We start from the raw sequence: 11959 nt of genomic DNA, 5'->3' as shown, positions 1-11959 counted from the left end.
GGGGGCGGAGCCTGGGGGGAGGAACGGTCGGGGGCGGGGCCTGGGGAGGGACGGTCGGGGGTCGGGGCCAACGCAGACAGCTGCGGGCGGCCGGGCGAGTCGTCCGCGGCTGGGACCTCCTTGGGGCGTGGGTGGGACGGGAATGGCTCAAAGTGCTCCAAGGCTCCCGGGACGGTGGTCATTGATTTATGCTGGACAAAACCGAGTCATCGCGGGCAACGGGACGGGCGCCAGCGGAATGAGTGGCAGCTTTGGGGGTGGTTTCGGGCCCAGGACAGTGCGGTCGGAGAAGAGCGGTCAGAACTTGGGGAGCCTCCAGCGCCCCACCAAGGAAGCGCCAGTGGAGAGGGGGGTGCCTTAAAACTTACGGGAGACCGGGCGCGGTGTCTCACGCCTGTAATCCCAGCACTTTGGGAGGCCGAGGCGGGCAGATCACGAGGTCAGGAAATCGAGACCATCCTAGCTAACCTGGTGAAACCCCGTCTCCACTAAAAATACAAAAAAATTAGCCGGGCGTGGTGGCGGGTGCCTGTAGTCCCAGCTACTCGGGAGGCTGAGGCAGGAGAATGGCATGAACCCGGGAAGCGGAGCTTGCAGTGAGCCGAGATCACGCCACTGCACTCCAGCCTGGGCAACAGAGCCAGACTCCGTCTCAAAAAAAAAAAAAAACTTATGGGAAAGGCCCGGCGCGGTGGCTCACGTCTGTAATCCCAGCACTTTGGGAGGAGGCCGAGGCCAGTGGGTCGCTTGAGCCCGGGAGACCAACTTGAGCAACATAGGCAGGCCCGGTCCCTACCAAAAATTAAGAAATTAGCTGGGCTCTGTGGCGCACGCCTGTAGTCCCGGGACGCTGAGTCGGGAGGATCGCCCTAGCGGGGGAGGTGGAGGCTGCACGGGGCCCAGATCACACCACTGCACTCCAGCCTGGGCAACAGAGTGAGACCTTGTCTCAAAACAACAACAACAACAAACACTTGTAGAAAAGAACGACGCCTTGCTGACCGAATGGGGTGAAGTGGCCACAAGTATTAGCCTCATGAGGCACAGGATTGTGCAGCCATAACCTAGGGAACACAGCAGAGAGGTGGGGACAGGAATCCTGAGGGAAACCACGTGGGGTCTGAGGGGAGAGTCAGAGATAGAAGGAAAAGGGGCACCACCCGACCAGGGGTGTGGGGGGCAGGAGCAGTGTGGCACCCCACATACAAGGCCCCTTACGGCCCAGGCCTCCTCCTCCTGGACACTTGCTGCCTGTCCCTCCCCTCCGCACCTCAGGGTGTGCTGGACCCCACCGTATGCTGCAGATTTTCAGCCCTTTGAGGTTATCATGGTGGAGGCTGCACAAGAAAAGCTGAATTCTCAGAGTGAAGGGCAAAAGCATATCCCTGGGCCCCCGTGTGTCTGGGGGCCCTTGGCCTGGTGCCAGCACCAACCACCGCTGCTAATTCCCAGAGCTGCTATCCTCTTGGGCAAACTTGCCCCTTGTGAGGGAGGAGAACCTGGGCTTTGGGGCAGGATACGCAATACCAGCCTTGCTTGGGTGGAGGAGCAGAGATGGCTAGGGAGGAGGAGGTGAGCGGTCCACCTGGGCTCCTCAAGCAACTCCCAGGAAATCAGTTGAGTCAATGTGTCCCCCTTTTGTTCCTAGGGTGGGGGCTTCATGGCCTTCTCCTCCAGGAAGCTCCACCTGATCATGTCCTGGGTGGGTATCCAGCTCCCATAGTTCAGGGCCTACTAGCAGCTGCTAGATCTTGAACTCCAGGGGCGCCCCACGCCTTGGGAGCTTGGCATGGGCTAAATACTCCCCCATCTGTTAAATGGGGTCCTGAAACCTGAGCAGGGAAGACGGGATAAAGTAGCGATGGGTCATCGCAGCCCCTTTGAAGCCGGGCCTGGCCACCCAAAGGCAACTCAGGGGTGGAGACTGAGGCCTCAGGAGAAGCCCCCACTAGAATCCTCTCTGCCCCTCCCTTCCAGATTAACCAAAACCTGCTAATTGTGGAAGCCCTCGGCATGCTCCCCTCCCCCACAGCCTCTTCCTCCCTTCCCTCCCCTCCCCCTTCCATCCGAATGATAAAGGCCCCAGCCCGCCTGCCCCAGCCCGGCCTCAGGTCCCGGCCCTGCCTTCTACACTGCCCCACCGCCCTGCACCCTCCACCCGGCCAGGCCCCTGCCCACGCTGTCTACCGTCCCGCATGGGGCCCTGCAGCGGCTCCCGCCTGGGGCCCCCAGAGGCAGAGTCGCCCTCCCAGCCCCCTAAGAGGAGGAAGAAGAGGTACCTGCGACATGACAAGCCCCCCTACACCTACTTGGCCATGATCGCCTTGGTGATTCAGGCCGCTCCCTCCCGCAGACTGAAGCTGGCCCAGGTGAGCGGGCCCCGGCCCCCACTCTCTCTTTCCCCAGACTCGTTCCCCACCCACTTCCAGGTTCAAGCCCTGACCCCCACCCCTTCCTAGCCCACCCAGGTATGCCAGTGGGACCAGTCCTGAGAGCTGAGGGCCTCAAGGCACGACCCTTCTCCGGGAGCCCCTTGCCCCCTCTGCCGCGCTTCCGCGCAGAAATGTCTTTCTTTGGGGACAGCAGGGGCTGGCACCGCGCGCCCCTGAGCCCGGTAGTGGGGGAGGGGGAGGGCGCTACCCCCTCCCCGTCTGGGCTCACGGCGCCGGCCGGCCGCCTGGCGGTTTCAGATCATCCGTCAGGTCCAGGCCGTGTTCCCCTTCTTCAGGGAAGACTACGAGGGCTGGAAAGACTCCATTCGCCACAACCTTTCCTCCAACCGATGCTTCCGCAAGGTGGGGCAGGCCAGGGTCGGAGCCCGGGGGCGGAGCGCGCGCGGAAGTCCTGAGCATCCAAGGTTGGGCAGCCCCACCCATGTCTGACCCCCACACCCAGGTGCCCAAGGACCCTGCAAAGCCCCAGGCCAAGGGCAACTTCTGGGCGGTCGACGTGAGCCTGATCCCAGCTGAGGCGCTCCGGCTGCAGAACACCGCCCTGTGCCGGCGCTGGCAGAACAGAGGTGCGCGTGGAGCCTTCGCCAAGGACCTGGGCCCCTACGTGCTGCACGGCCGGCCATACCGGCCGCCCACTCCCCCGCCACCACCCAGTGAGGGCTTCAGCATCAAGTCCCTGCTAGGAGGGTCCGGGGAGGGGGCACCCTGGCCGGGGCTAGCTCCACAGAGCAGCCCAGTTCCTGCAGGCACAGGGAACAGTGGGGAGGAGGCGGTGCCCACCCCACCCCTTCCCTCTTCTGAGAGACCTCTGTGGCCCCTCTGCCCCCTTCCTGGCCCCACGAGAGTGGAGGGGGAGACTGTGCAGGGGGGAGCCATCGGGCCCTCAACCCTCTCCCCAGAGCCTAGGGCCTGGCCTCTCCACTTACTGCAGGGCACCGCAGTTCCTGGGGGACGGTCCAGCGGGGGACACAGGGCCTCCCTCTGGGGGCAGCTGCCCACCTCCTACTTGCCTATCTACACTCCCAATGTGGTAATGCCCTTGGCACCACCACCCACCTCCTGTCCCCGGTGTCCGTCAACCAGCCCTGCCTACTGGGGGGTGGCCCCTGAAACCCGAGGGCCCCCAGGGCTGCTCTGCGATCTAGACGCCCTCTTCCAGGGGGTGCCACCCAACAAAAGCATCTACGACGTTTGGGTCAGCCACCCTCGGGACCTGGCGGCCCCTGGCCCAGGCTGGCTGCTCTCCTGGTGCAGCCTGTGAGGCTCTTAAGACAGGGGCCGCTCCTCCCTCCCGCTCCCACCCCCACCTTGTTGACAGGGAGCCAAGGCGAGGCGGCTGTCTGCGACCACAGCAGCCTCGAAACACCAGGCAGCAGCCTTGCTGGGAGTCCACGGTGTTTATTGGACCACCCCACGCATGGCCGTGGCCCAGCTGGGCACAACCCTCACCCTGGTCTGTCATGCCTCTGTTTTTCCTACACTCAGCGGCAAAGCTGCAGGAGCAGGGCTGAGCCTGGAATAGCCCTTCCTAGTCCCCTCTTCTCAGCCCACTACCCATCCATCAGTCACCAGCCGTCACCTCCCCTCCCGTGCTCCAGGCTGGGGGAGGGAGAGCCCAGTGGTGGATCCAGCCTGAAGTCCTGCCCTCTCTCGTCTGTCTGGGAAGGAGGTAGCACCTTTTTCGGGAAACGGGTTAGGGAGTAAAGACTGCACCCTACATGGTCCTGGCGGTGGTGGGGATAACAGTAAAGGAATTTGCAACGTTTTAATGCCATGCCTGATTTTTGGGTCAGGAGTGGTGACTTGGGTAGCCACTTGGCGGGGGGCCTGGGATTCCCTGCTGTGTGCCGTGATAACAGCAAATGGTGATAAGGAGAAAGCCAAGACCTGTGGCCTGATGCAGGGCTGGGGGCGGGGGGTGATCACTTCAGCAGGCACAACACACTTCACTGGCTGCGGAGGTGGAGGGGTGACTCTGGGAGCTCAGGGGCAGTGGATCCAAAGAGGCTAGGGAGCTTGTGCCCTGGGAGACGGGGTACAGGGACTTTACTACCGCCTCTGCCAGCAGAGACCTGGCCTGAGACCCCATGGGCAGGGCCGCGACCCAGGACTACAGGGGCAGGCCCTCTGCGGGCGCGAGGGCCGAGCCCGAGCCGTTGTCGGGACTGGGGCATGGAGGACTGCCAGGGGACGGCGTAGGGGTGCAGGGGGTCCCGGTGAGCGGAGTGTCGGTACTGAGGGAAGAGGGCGTCCCGGAGGAGCGCGGGACCCTGCGGCGCCGGGCTGGCCCCAGCTCCACTTGACCCACTCGGTCGGCGAACTTGAGTGAGCAGACTGTCTCCCCGAGATCCTCCGGCCGCGTGGAGATCTGCGGGCAAGAGGCGCGGGTGGGCGGGCCCGGGTGGGCGGCGACCGGCATGCACACACCTGCCCCGCGCCTGCGCCGCCCCGGCGCCCACCTGCAGCAGCAGCACCGCGGTGGTGCCTGGGCCCAGCGCCGGCTGCAGCAGTCGCGTGAGCTGCGAGTCGCGGAAGGGCACGTGCGGCCGGTGGGCCCGCAGTGCGGCCATCACGCCTCCTAGCGCCAGCAGCGATCGGTTTATGGTCTGGGCCTCCCGCAGGCGCCGGGCGCCGTCTGGGTCTCCCCGCGGCGGGCCGGCCGCCCCTGCCTTCCGTGCGCGTTCGGATCCCGCCAGGTCCACCAGGTGCAGCGTGCCTAGAGGGGCGAGCGAGCCCGACATGGGGGAAGGCCGGGCCTCGGGTGCGCTGGAGACTCCGCAGGGCTCAGGCACCGGCCGTGGTACCTGCGGTGCCTGGAGCGCGCGGTGGAGACGCCGCGCGCAGCGTCAGCGTGACCAGGGCATGCGAGCGGGAGCTGCGCTGGTTCATGGCGGTGGCGGCGGTGGCCCGGTTGCTCCTCCCCAGTTTCAGCATCTGGAAGGCGGAGCGAAGGGCTGGTTAGGTGCAGGGTCCCCGCCCCCAAGTGGAAGCACGGGGCGGGGTCTCGGAGAGCGGTGCAGCCCTACCTGGTGCAATGTCTCCAGGTTGGGCACGTCCCAGTGGGTGAGGCCAGCCACCTGGATCCCGCCCTGGCCTTCTGGGCCCTGCCTCACGGCCAGGCGCTCGGGAGGCCCTGGAGCAAGGAGGTCCCTGGTGAGAAAGGGGAAGGTCTTGGTTCCAGAATTCTCTGGAAATCCGGAAGGGCCCTGGGCCAGGGGTGGGGAGAAGGCCTCCCTGGTGGAGTAGCCCACCTGACAGCCTCATTGTAGATCTCCACCATGCTGAGTGTCACCCGGTGCTGCCGGCCGGCCCCCATCTCCCGGAACAGCGACTGCAGCGCCCTAGGAACTATGCCGGGGTCCTCAGGAGGGCCCTGAGGATGGGGTGGGGTGCACACCGGGCTCACATCCAAGTCATGCAGGGCCCCTGGGGCCTCTCCCACTGGGGCGTGAGCTCTGTCCCACCTCCATGCTGTAGGTCTTCCCGGTGCCTGTCTGGCCATAGGTGAAGATGCAGACGCTGTAGCCTCGGAGGCAGGACAGCACTGCAGGTTCCAGCTCTCTGAAGACCTGCGGGAGGCGGGAGAATGTGTTTTGAGTCCTCCCCACGTTGCCTGTTTATGCCCTATTTGGTGGGGTGGGGAGTGCCATGAAGGCAGGTGTGAGCAGAGCCTAGTCCCCTGGGAGGATGGCTCTAAGGGACCATGGGGGAGGGTGTGTCCTACAGAGACCCTCTGTCTCCCTAGAGAAGGTGGTGCTTGCAAGAATTTGCCAGGCAAAGAAGGGAAAAGACACAATGAGAAGAGGAACAGCCTATGCAGAGGCTCTGGAGTCCTGAAGACCACGTAGGAGACCTGGGGACAGCAGTTAAGAGCGCAGGTGTGGTGTCCTTAATGTGGAAGCCAACGTGAAAAAAAGAAAAATAAATCCCAGCATTTTGGGAGGCCGAGGCGGGTGGATTGGTTGAGCTCCGGAGTTTGAGACCAGCCTAGGCAATACGGTGAAACCCCGTCTGTACAAAAACTACAAAAAAATTAGCCAGGCATGGTGTTGCACATCTGTGGTCCCAGCTACTCGGGAGGCTGAGGTGGAAGGATCTCCTGAGCCCGGGAAGCAGAGGTTGTAGTGACCTGAGATTGCACCACTGCACTCCAGCCTGATGACAAAGCGTGACTGTCCAAAAAAAATACATATACATATATATATAGTAAAAAATTTAAAAAATGTTTAAAAGAGCCCAGATGGGCTGGGCGAGGTGGCTCACGCCTGTAAACCCAGCACTTTGGGAGGCCAAGGCAGGCAGATCACAAGGTCAGGAGTTCAAGACCAGCCTGGCAAACGCGGTGAAACCCCCGTCTCTACTAAAAATACAAAAATTAGCCGAGCATGGTGGCACGCACCTGTAATCCCAGCTACTTCGGAGGCTGAAGCAGGAGAATTGCTTGAACCCAGGAGGCGGAGGTTGCAGTGAGCCAAGATCGCACCACTGCACTACAGCCTGGGCGACAGAGTGGGATTCCATCTCAAAAATAAAGAAAAAAAAAAGAGCCCAGATGTTGGGGCGTGACTGCTCGGTTCAAACCTGGGTATGATTGGAGCTTACTCATTGGCCTTCCTGTGCCTCAGTTTCCCCTGAGAGATAAGGGCTGCAATGGCACCTGCTGTGAACACTCGTGGCAGTGCACCTAGAGGGCCGGCCACACCAGTACCTGGCTCACAAGGCGTGACCCCAGGAAGGGCCTGCAGGTACGGGGGATGGTGGCCAGCCAGGCCTGCTGGAGCCCAGGCACAGACAGGTGCTGAGAGAGACACAAGGTTAGGACATTCACCCCATTGGCACTGGACACCAACAGTCTTTTGAGCAACAACATGGCTGGCTTTTATGCCCAGAAGGTCGCTGCTAACAGGGTGGGCTGTCAGCTCTGTTTGAAGACAGCCACAAGGCTAGAATCTAGAATTCTGTGTTCTGTGTGGTCACTGAGGTTCCATGATTGGATGGAGGTGGCACTGTGGATGACATTCAGGAGCACATCATGGCGCCACTGCAGAAACGGGAACACAGATGAGGGGCTTGTCCACAGATGCCTTTGGTTCAGACACATTGACTTAGAGGCCCCTGTCCAGGACGGCTGTCCAGAGGACGGTGCACAAGGCATGCCCTGCGCAGTGCTGCAGTGTGGGGTGGGGCTAAGGCCAGAGGAATGTGTGGGATGAAGGAAAAAGTGGTTGGAAAAGAGGGAGTCAGGGTGACCCCGGCCACCGGCTGGGCAGTCGTCCCCCTGTCCCTGTGAGGCTGGCAGGCAGCCTGGTTGGGAGTCGCTGCCATTCTGCCCCTTACCTAGTCTCCCCTGGCTCTGAGCTGCCATCTCCTCAGCTGTGGGAGCTGTAGCAGCAAAGGGCACGTGCAGATGAAAACGTGTGTGAAGGTGGGGTGGGCTGGGGCTGAAGCCCCTGCTTTTCCACAGGTGTCTGGCAGGAAAAGGGTGGGGAAGGAGAGTGGGATCCAGGCAAGGCAGAGAGAGCACACTAAGACTAGAAGGTTGCCTCCTCACCCACGGCCCCCACCACCCACCGCCTGCCTTGGGGCCATAAAGCAATGAGGGGCCCTCATAGCTGGGCAGACCCTGGACCCCAGCAAAGGGGAGTGGGCAGGCAGTGAAGCCTGGGAGCAGGAGGCACCAAGCTGGGCTGCCTGCCCTGCTTCCCAGCCCCCTCGGTTCCCTTTCCTTCCTGGCTAGAGCCCAGCCACCCTCTCTCCTCCAGGTGGACACCCAGACTGGGAAGGGGAAACTGGAGCCTCTCCTGCTCTTCAGGGAACTCTGAAAAAGGGTCAGGATGGCTGCAAAGGCAGGCTGTCACCTCCTCCTGGCTGGCGTCTGGAGGGAAGACCCAGTCTAGGCGGAATCGACGATGGCGCCCCCGGTAGCAGGTGGTGACGGTGCCCCCTGGGCCTGGCTCCACGCTCACAAGGCTGGAGGATGTCCCTGGCCTCAGCCGACACAGCACACGGATATTTCCTGCAGTGGGGATCAGATCAGCAGAATGCCTCGCAGACCCTAAAGCACAGAGAAGCTGCACTTCTTCCAGCCACCCTCCCTGCCCCGCTAGGCTCCTAAGCCTGTCATACCCTTGAGTTCTGGCAGCCGCCCTGGGCATCCGGCTGGGGGCCCTTGCTGCCCCTCAGGGAGCTGAGTGCCAGGCCCTCCAGATGACAGTGCCCCCAAGGCCCAGGACACCTGAGGGAAGAGGGATGTACAGAAGGCAAGGGGTCAGCCAAGGAGCTGCGGAGGTGGGGGGTGGGAGGGTCCTGAGAGCAGCAGGGAGCCCCCACAGGCCCGCTCAGCTGTGCTAAGCCACAACTTTCAGTGGCTCTGGGCCCCTGGGGACATCATTGAGTAACCCCAGGATAAAGCCCAGGAATGACAGGCAGGAACACCACATCATCTGTCTCCTCCGTGCTTCTGGGCAATGCTTTAAGAGTTTACTGTCAACCAAGTATGCATAGAATTAAAACAAGGCCCAGAAGTGGAATCCCACCCTGGGTCACACAGAAGCTGTTTGGGTTCCAGAGCCCCACTTATTAGTACAGCCAACTCCCCAGGAGCGCCCCCGTCAAAAGAACAGTGAATAGGCTGCCCAGAGAGGAGGGGCTAGGCGCGGAGGGGTCCTGACCTGGCCCCGGGCCTCACTCAGCGAACCCTGACAGCTCTGGGTAAAGGTGCTGACCAAACCTCGGAGGTCCCCGCAGCCCTGACGCAGGCTGGCCATCCGTGCCCGAAGTCCTGGAGAGGGAAGTCTGTTGGAAGGGAAGGCCCAGCCTCCAGGACCTCCCGTGAGCCCCAGCCCCAACCCTTACCTGCCAACTGCCCATGCATCTGCTGTAGCTCACGCCTGCAGTTCTGCTCCGTCTCCTGCTGGAGCTGCTGGAGGGCCCCTTGAAGGCCCTGCAGCTGCACCTCCTGCACCCCCAGCTGCCCCGCCCAACCCCACCCGTCACTGAGGAAACAGGCACTTACCAGGCCCTGCCTCAGATAAGCTCCTCCCAGCACCCCAGCCCACCTCACCCCTGAGCCATGGATCCCTGGGCCCCATGCCCACCTGGGCTCGGAGGGCTTCTGTGGTGTCCTGGGCCTCCTGAAGCCGGCCCTGGAGCTCTAGCAATGCCTCCGCCTCCTCCTGCGGGAGGGTGGGGGCCAGGAGGGACTCAGAGAGGGACGGTCTGCGGTACCATTTCACAGATGGGAAAGTCAAGTCAAGAGGTGGGCAGAGCTGGCTGTGAACCCATGCCTCCCAACTCCACGCAGACCTCCTTCCCACAGTCCCTCTGCTCTCCTGGGGTCAGCCACTCAGAGGAGCCACGGAGAGGGGGGTCTTCCCATTGGCATCAGCCTCCCTGATGGGGCTGCCCTACACAGACCATCCCGGTAGGTCCTGAGGAGGCTCGGGCCCTGTGGCTGCATGCCAGGTGTGCAAGAGCCCCAGGCTGCAGGAACGGCTGCAGCTCGGGAGCAGAGTACCTGCGGAGCCCTGTTGGGGGGCCCGGGGCCCCAGTGCAGCAGGAGGTCCCGCATGAGACTCAGGCTCTGCTTCAGGGCCTCGTTCTCCAGAGTCAGATGCTGAACCCTTTTCTCTGAGTCCGTCGCCCCCTGGTGGAGAGGAAACCTCGGCACTCACCTGAAGCACCCCCTCCATGCCCGGCCCTGCCAGGTCCCCCTGCAGCCTCACCACGCCCAGGCGCAGTCGACCCAACTCCTCCTCCTGCTGTTCCAGCTGCTGCTTCAGCTCCTCCAGCTGGGGAGAAGTAAGAGAGACAGGGTGGACCTCCTTTTTCTGGCGTCCCAGCCGGCAATCCCTTCTGGCTCCAGGGACCTCACCTGTCCCAGGATGAGCTGCTCCAGCCGCTGCCACGCCCTCTGATCCTCCTCCAACTGGAGGGGCTGCTGTCCCTGGGTCTCATCCCCCAGTGGCTCGCCTGGGACTGCGGTGAAGTGGGAAGGGCTTTCTTCTTGGGATGTGGATCCTGGAGTAGGGTGGGCCCAGTTAGCACTGAAGAGGTCTCTAGTCCAAATCTTCCGGAACATGACCCCGAACTCCAGGCCCCCCAGGTTCTACCGGGATTTGCTCCCTCCAGAGTTCTTCTTCAACTTACTGTCCTTTACTCACCATCTGGAGAGGGGGGCCGGACCCGAGGGGCTGGCTGAGTCCCCTGGAGCAGGGCCTGCCTCCCCCTGGGGCTTCGAAGCCATGCCAGAAGGGCCAAGAGCTGACTGGTCACTGTCAACAGTGGGGGGACCTCGCCAGACTGCGAAGGAGACAAGAATCGGAGCAGGGCTGTGAGAGCCAGGAGGGCCGGCGCAGGTAGTACCTGCCAGCAGCCCCCTCCGCCGCGCTCACCTGGCCCAGGTCCGCCGGGCTCCCGCAGCTCTCTTCCGCCCCCAGCTGGACGGAGAGGAACTCGGCGAGGCGCAGTAGGGCCTCTTCCAGGGACACCGCGGCCGCGCGGCCCTCGGCTGCGCCTTCCGACCCATCCTCAGGCTCGGAGCTGGCTGCCGGTCAGGGAGGAGGGCGGGAGACATTTCGGGTCACGTGCTGGAGCCAGGCCTCCGCCCCTCCCTGGGAGGTCCCGGCACCGCCCTCGCACCGCGGGACTCCCAGCCCGCACCTACCGGCCAGGCCGGTCAGCTCGGTCCACAGCTCTGGCGCGGGCAGGTCTGGGCGCCGGCGACCCCGGGGCTTGCGGGCTCTCTAGGGAGGGGACAGGGGCGCCCCTGAGGAGGGAGCAGGCAGCCTGCTGGCCCCTTCCCTCCGCGAACCGGGCCGGAGGATTGGGGCCGAAGTCTACGCTTCCAGCACCGGGGCCGAGCCGAGGGTACTCGGCACGGCCCCGTCGCCCCGCGCCCCGTGGCCGCCCCCGCCCCGGGAACCTCGGCGTGGGGGTGGGGCAGGCGGCGGGGGACGACGGGCTGCACGGCCAGCCCCGCTCACCTGGGCGGGGTCCCCGGGCTCCGCGGCCGCCGCGGCGCCACCATCCCTGCGGAAGAGGCTGTAGAAGATGTAGATGAGCAACGAGTAAAAGGCGTACATGGGAGCGCGGGGCGGCAGAGGGCCCCGCTTCGCGCCGCCCCGCGTCCCCGCGCCCAGACTCGGCGCCCGCCCGCCGCAGTGCCGGTGCGCATGCTCGCGACGGCCGCCCCCACGGCCCGGCTCCCACGGCTGGAAGGCGAGCGCGGGGACGGGGGTACTAGAAAGAGGTGCCCGCGGCCGCACCTGGAGACCCGCCGTTTCTCACGGCGCCGCCCGGCGCGCCCCAACCCCTACACCGCGGACACCGGGCTGAGAACGCCCACGGCTCCCGCGACCCTCCTCTCGGAATCCCTCCCACCCTCCGCGTAGTCCCCCACCGCTCCGGTTTCGCGGAGCCTTCAACACGCCGGGGTTCTCCTTCCCCTCCCTGCAGCCCCGCCCATCTCAGCCCCGCCCAGACCCCCACTCCTCGCAGCCCCGCCC

The 11959-nt window shown here is 64.0% G+C and overlaps 2 protein-coding genes across 6 annotated transcripts; one reads left to right on the top strand and one right to left on the bottom strand.

The window, feature by feature from the left end:
• The first annotated feature begins 35 nt into the window (after positions 1 to 35).
• FOXH1 (forkhead box H1) lies at positions 36 to 4240 on the top strand. Its single transcript, XM_003819414.4, has 4 exons — positions 36 to 439; positions 1978 to 2369; positions 2691 to 2795; positions 2896 to 4240. Exons 2-4 carry the CDS (start codon positions 2196 to 2198, stop codon positions 3712 to 3714), a joined length of 1098 nt encoding a protein of 365 aa, XP_003819462.2. The 5' UTR covers positions 36 to 439; positions 1978 to 2195; the 3' UTR covers positions 3715 to 4240.
• Positions 3836 to 11664, bottom strand: KIFC2 (kinesin family member C2). Of its 5 annotated transcripts, none has more exons than XM_063607011.1 (18): positions 11438 to 11659; positions 11119 to 11197; positions 10847 to 10998; positions 10616 to 10754; positions 10327 to 10472; positions 10178 to 10243; positions 9970 to 10098; positions 9551 to 9628; positions 9309 to 9423; positions 9179 to 9234; positions 8580 to 8688; positions 8312 to 8469; positions 5918 to 6022; positions 5705 to 5826; positions 5480 to 5603; positions 5258 to 5387; positions 4913 to 5169; positions 3836 to 4821 (listed from the first exon to the last, which is right to left on the bottom strand). In XM_063607011.1, the coding sequence occupies exons 1-18, from the start codon at positions 11534 to 11536 to the stop codon at positions 4564 to 4566; spliced, it is 2322 nt and encodes a 773-aa protein (XP_063463081.1). In that variant the 5' UTR covers positions 11537 to 11659; the 3' UTR covers positions 3836 to 4563. The 5 variants fall into 5 exon arrangements, with proteins under 5 accessions (XP_063463081.1, XP_034822821.1, XP_063463078.1 ...); XM_034966930.3 differs by having other exon boundaries at positions 9125 to 9234; positions 11438 to 11657; XM_063607008.1 differs by having other exon boundaries at positions 3836 to 5169; positions 11438 to 11664.
• Between the last annotated feature and the right edge of the window lie 295 nt (positions 11665 to 11959).

Source organism: Pan paniscus, chromosome 7 (assembly GCF_029289425.2).
Source record: "Pan paniscus chromosome 7, NHGRI_mPanPan1-v2.0_pri, whole genome shotgun sequence".
Classification (NCBI taxonomy): Eukaryota; Metazoa; Chordata; class Mammalia; order Primates; family Hominidae; genus Pan; species Pan paniscus.
The sequence above is the reverse complement of the archived record's forward strand: the minus strand, read 5'-3'. Positions and strand labels throughout refer to the sequence as shown.

What these genes read in the sequence shown, in the direction of transcription:
- FOXH1 (XM_003819414.4), top strand. Translation starts at nt 2,196, where the DNA reads ATGGGGCCCTGCAGCGGCTCCCGCCTGGGGCCCCCAGAGGCAGAGTCG. An exon ending in GCAGACTGAAGCTGGCCCAG is followed by an intron (nt 2,370 to 2,690) that starts GTGAGCGGGCCC and finishes TGGCGGTTTCAG; the next exon opens with ATCATCCGTCAGGTCCAGGC. An exon ending in CCAACCGATGCTTCCGCAAG is followed by an intron (nt 2,796 to 2,895) that starts GTGGGGCAGGCC and finishes CCCCACACCCAG; the next exon opens with GTGCCCAAGGACCCTGCAAA.
- KIFC2 (XM_063607008.1), bottom strand. Translation starts at nt 11,536, where the DNA reads ATGTACGCCTTTTACTCGTTGCTCATCTACATCTTCTACAGCCTCTTC. An exon ending in AGCAGCTCATCCTGGGACAG is followed by an intron (nt 10,244 to 10,326) that starts GTGAGGTCCCTG and finishes ACTTCTCCCCAG; the next exon opens with CTGGAGGAGCTGAAGCAGCA. An exon ending in GATGCATGGGCAGTTGGCAG is followed by an intron (nt 9,235 to 9,308) that starts GTAAGGGTTGGG and finishes TTCCCTCTCCAG; the next exon opens with GACTTCGGGCACGGATGGCC.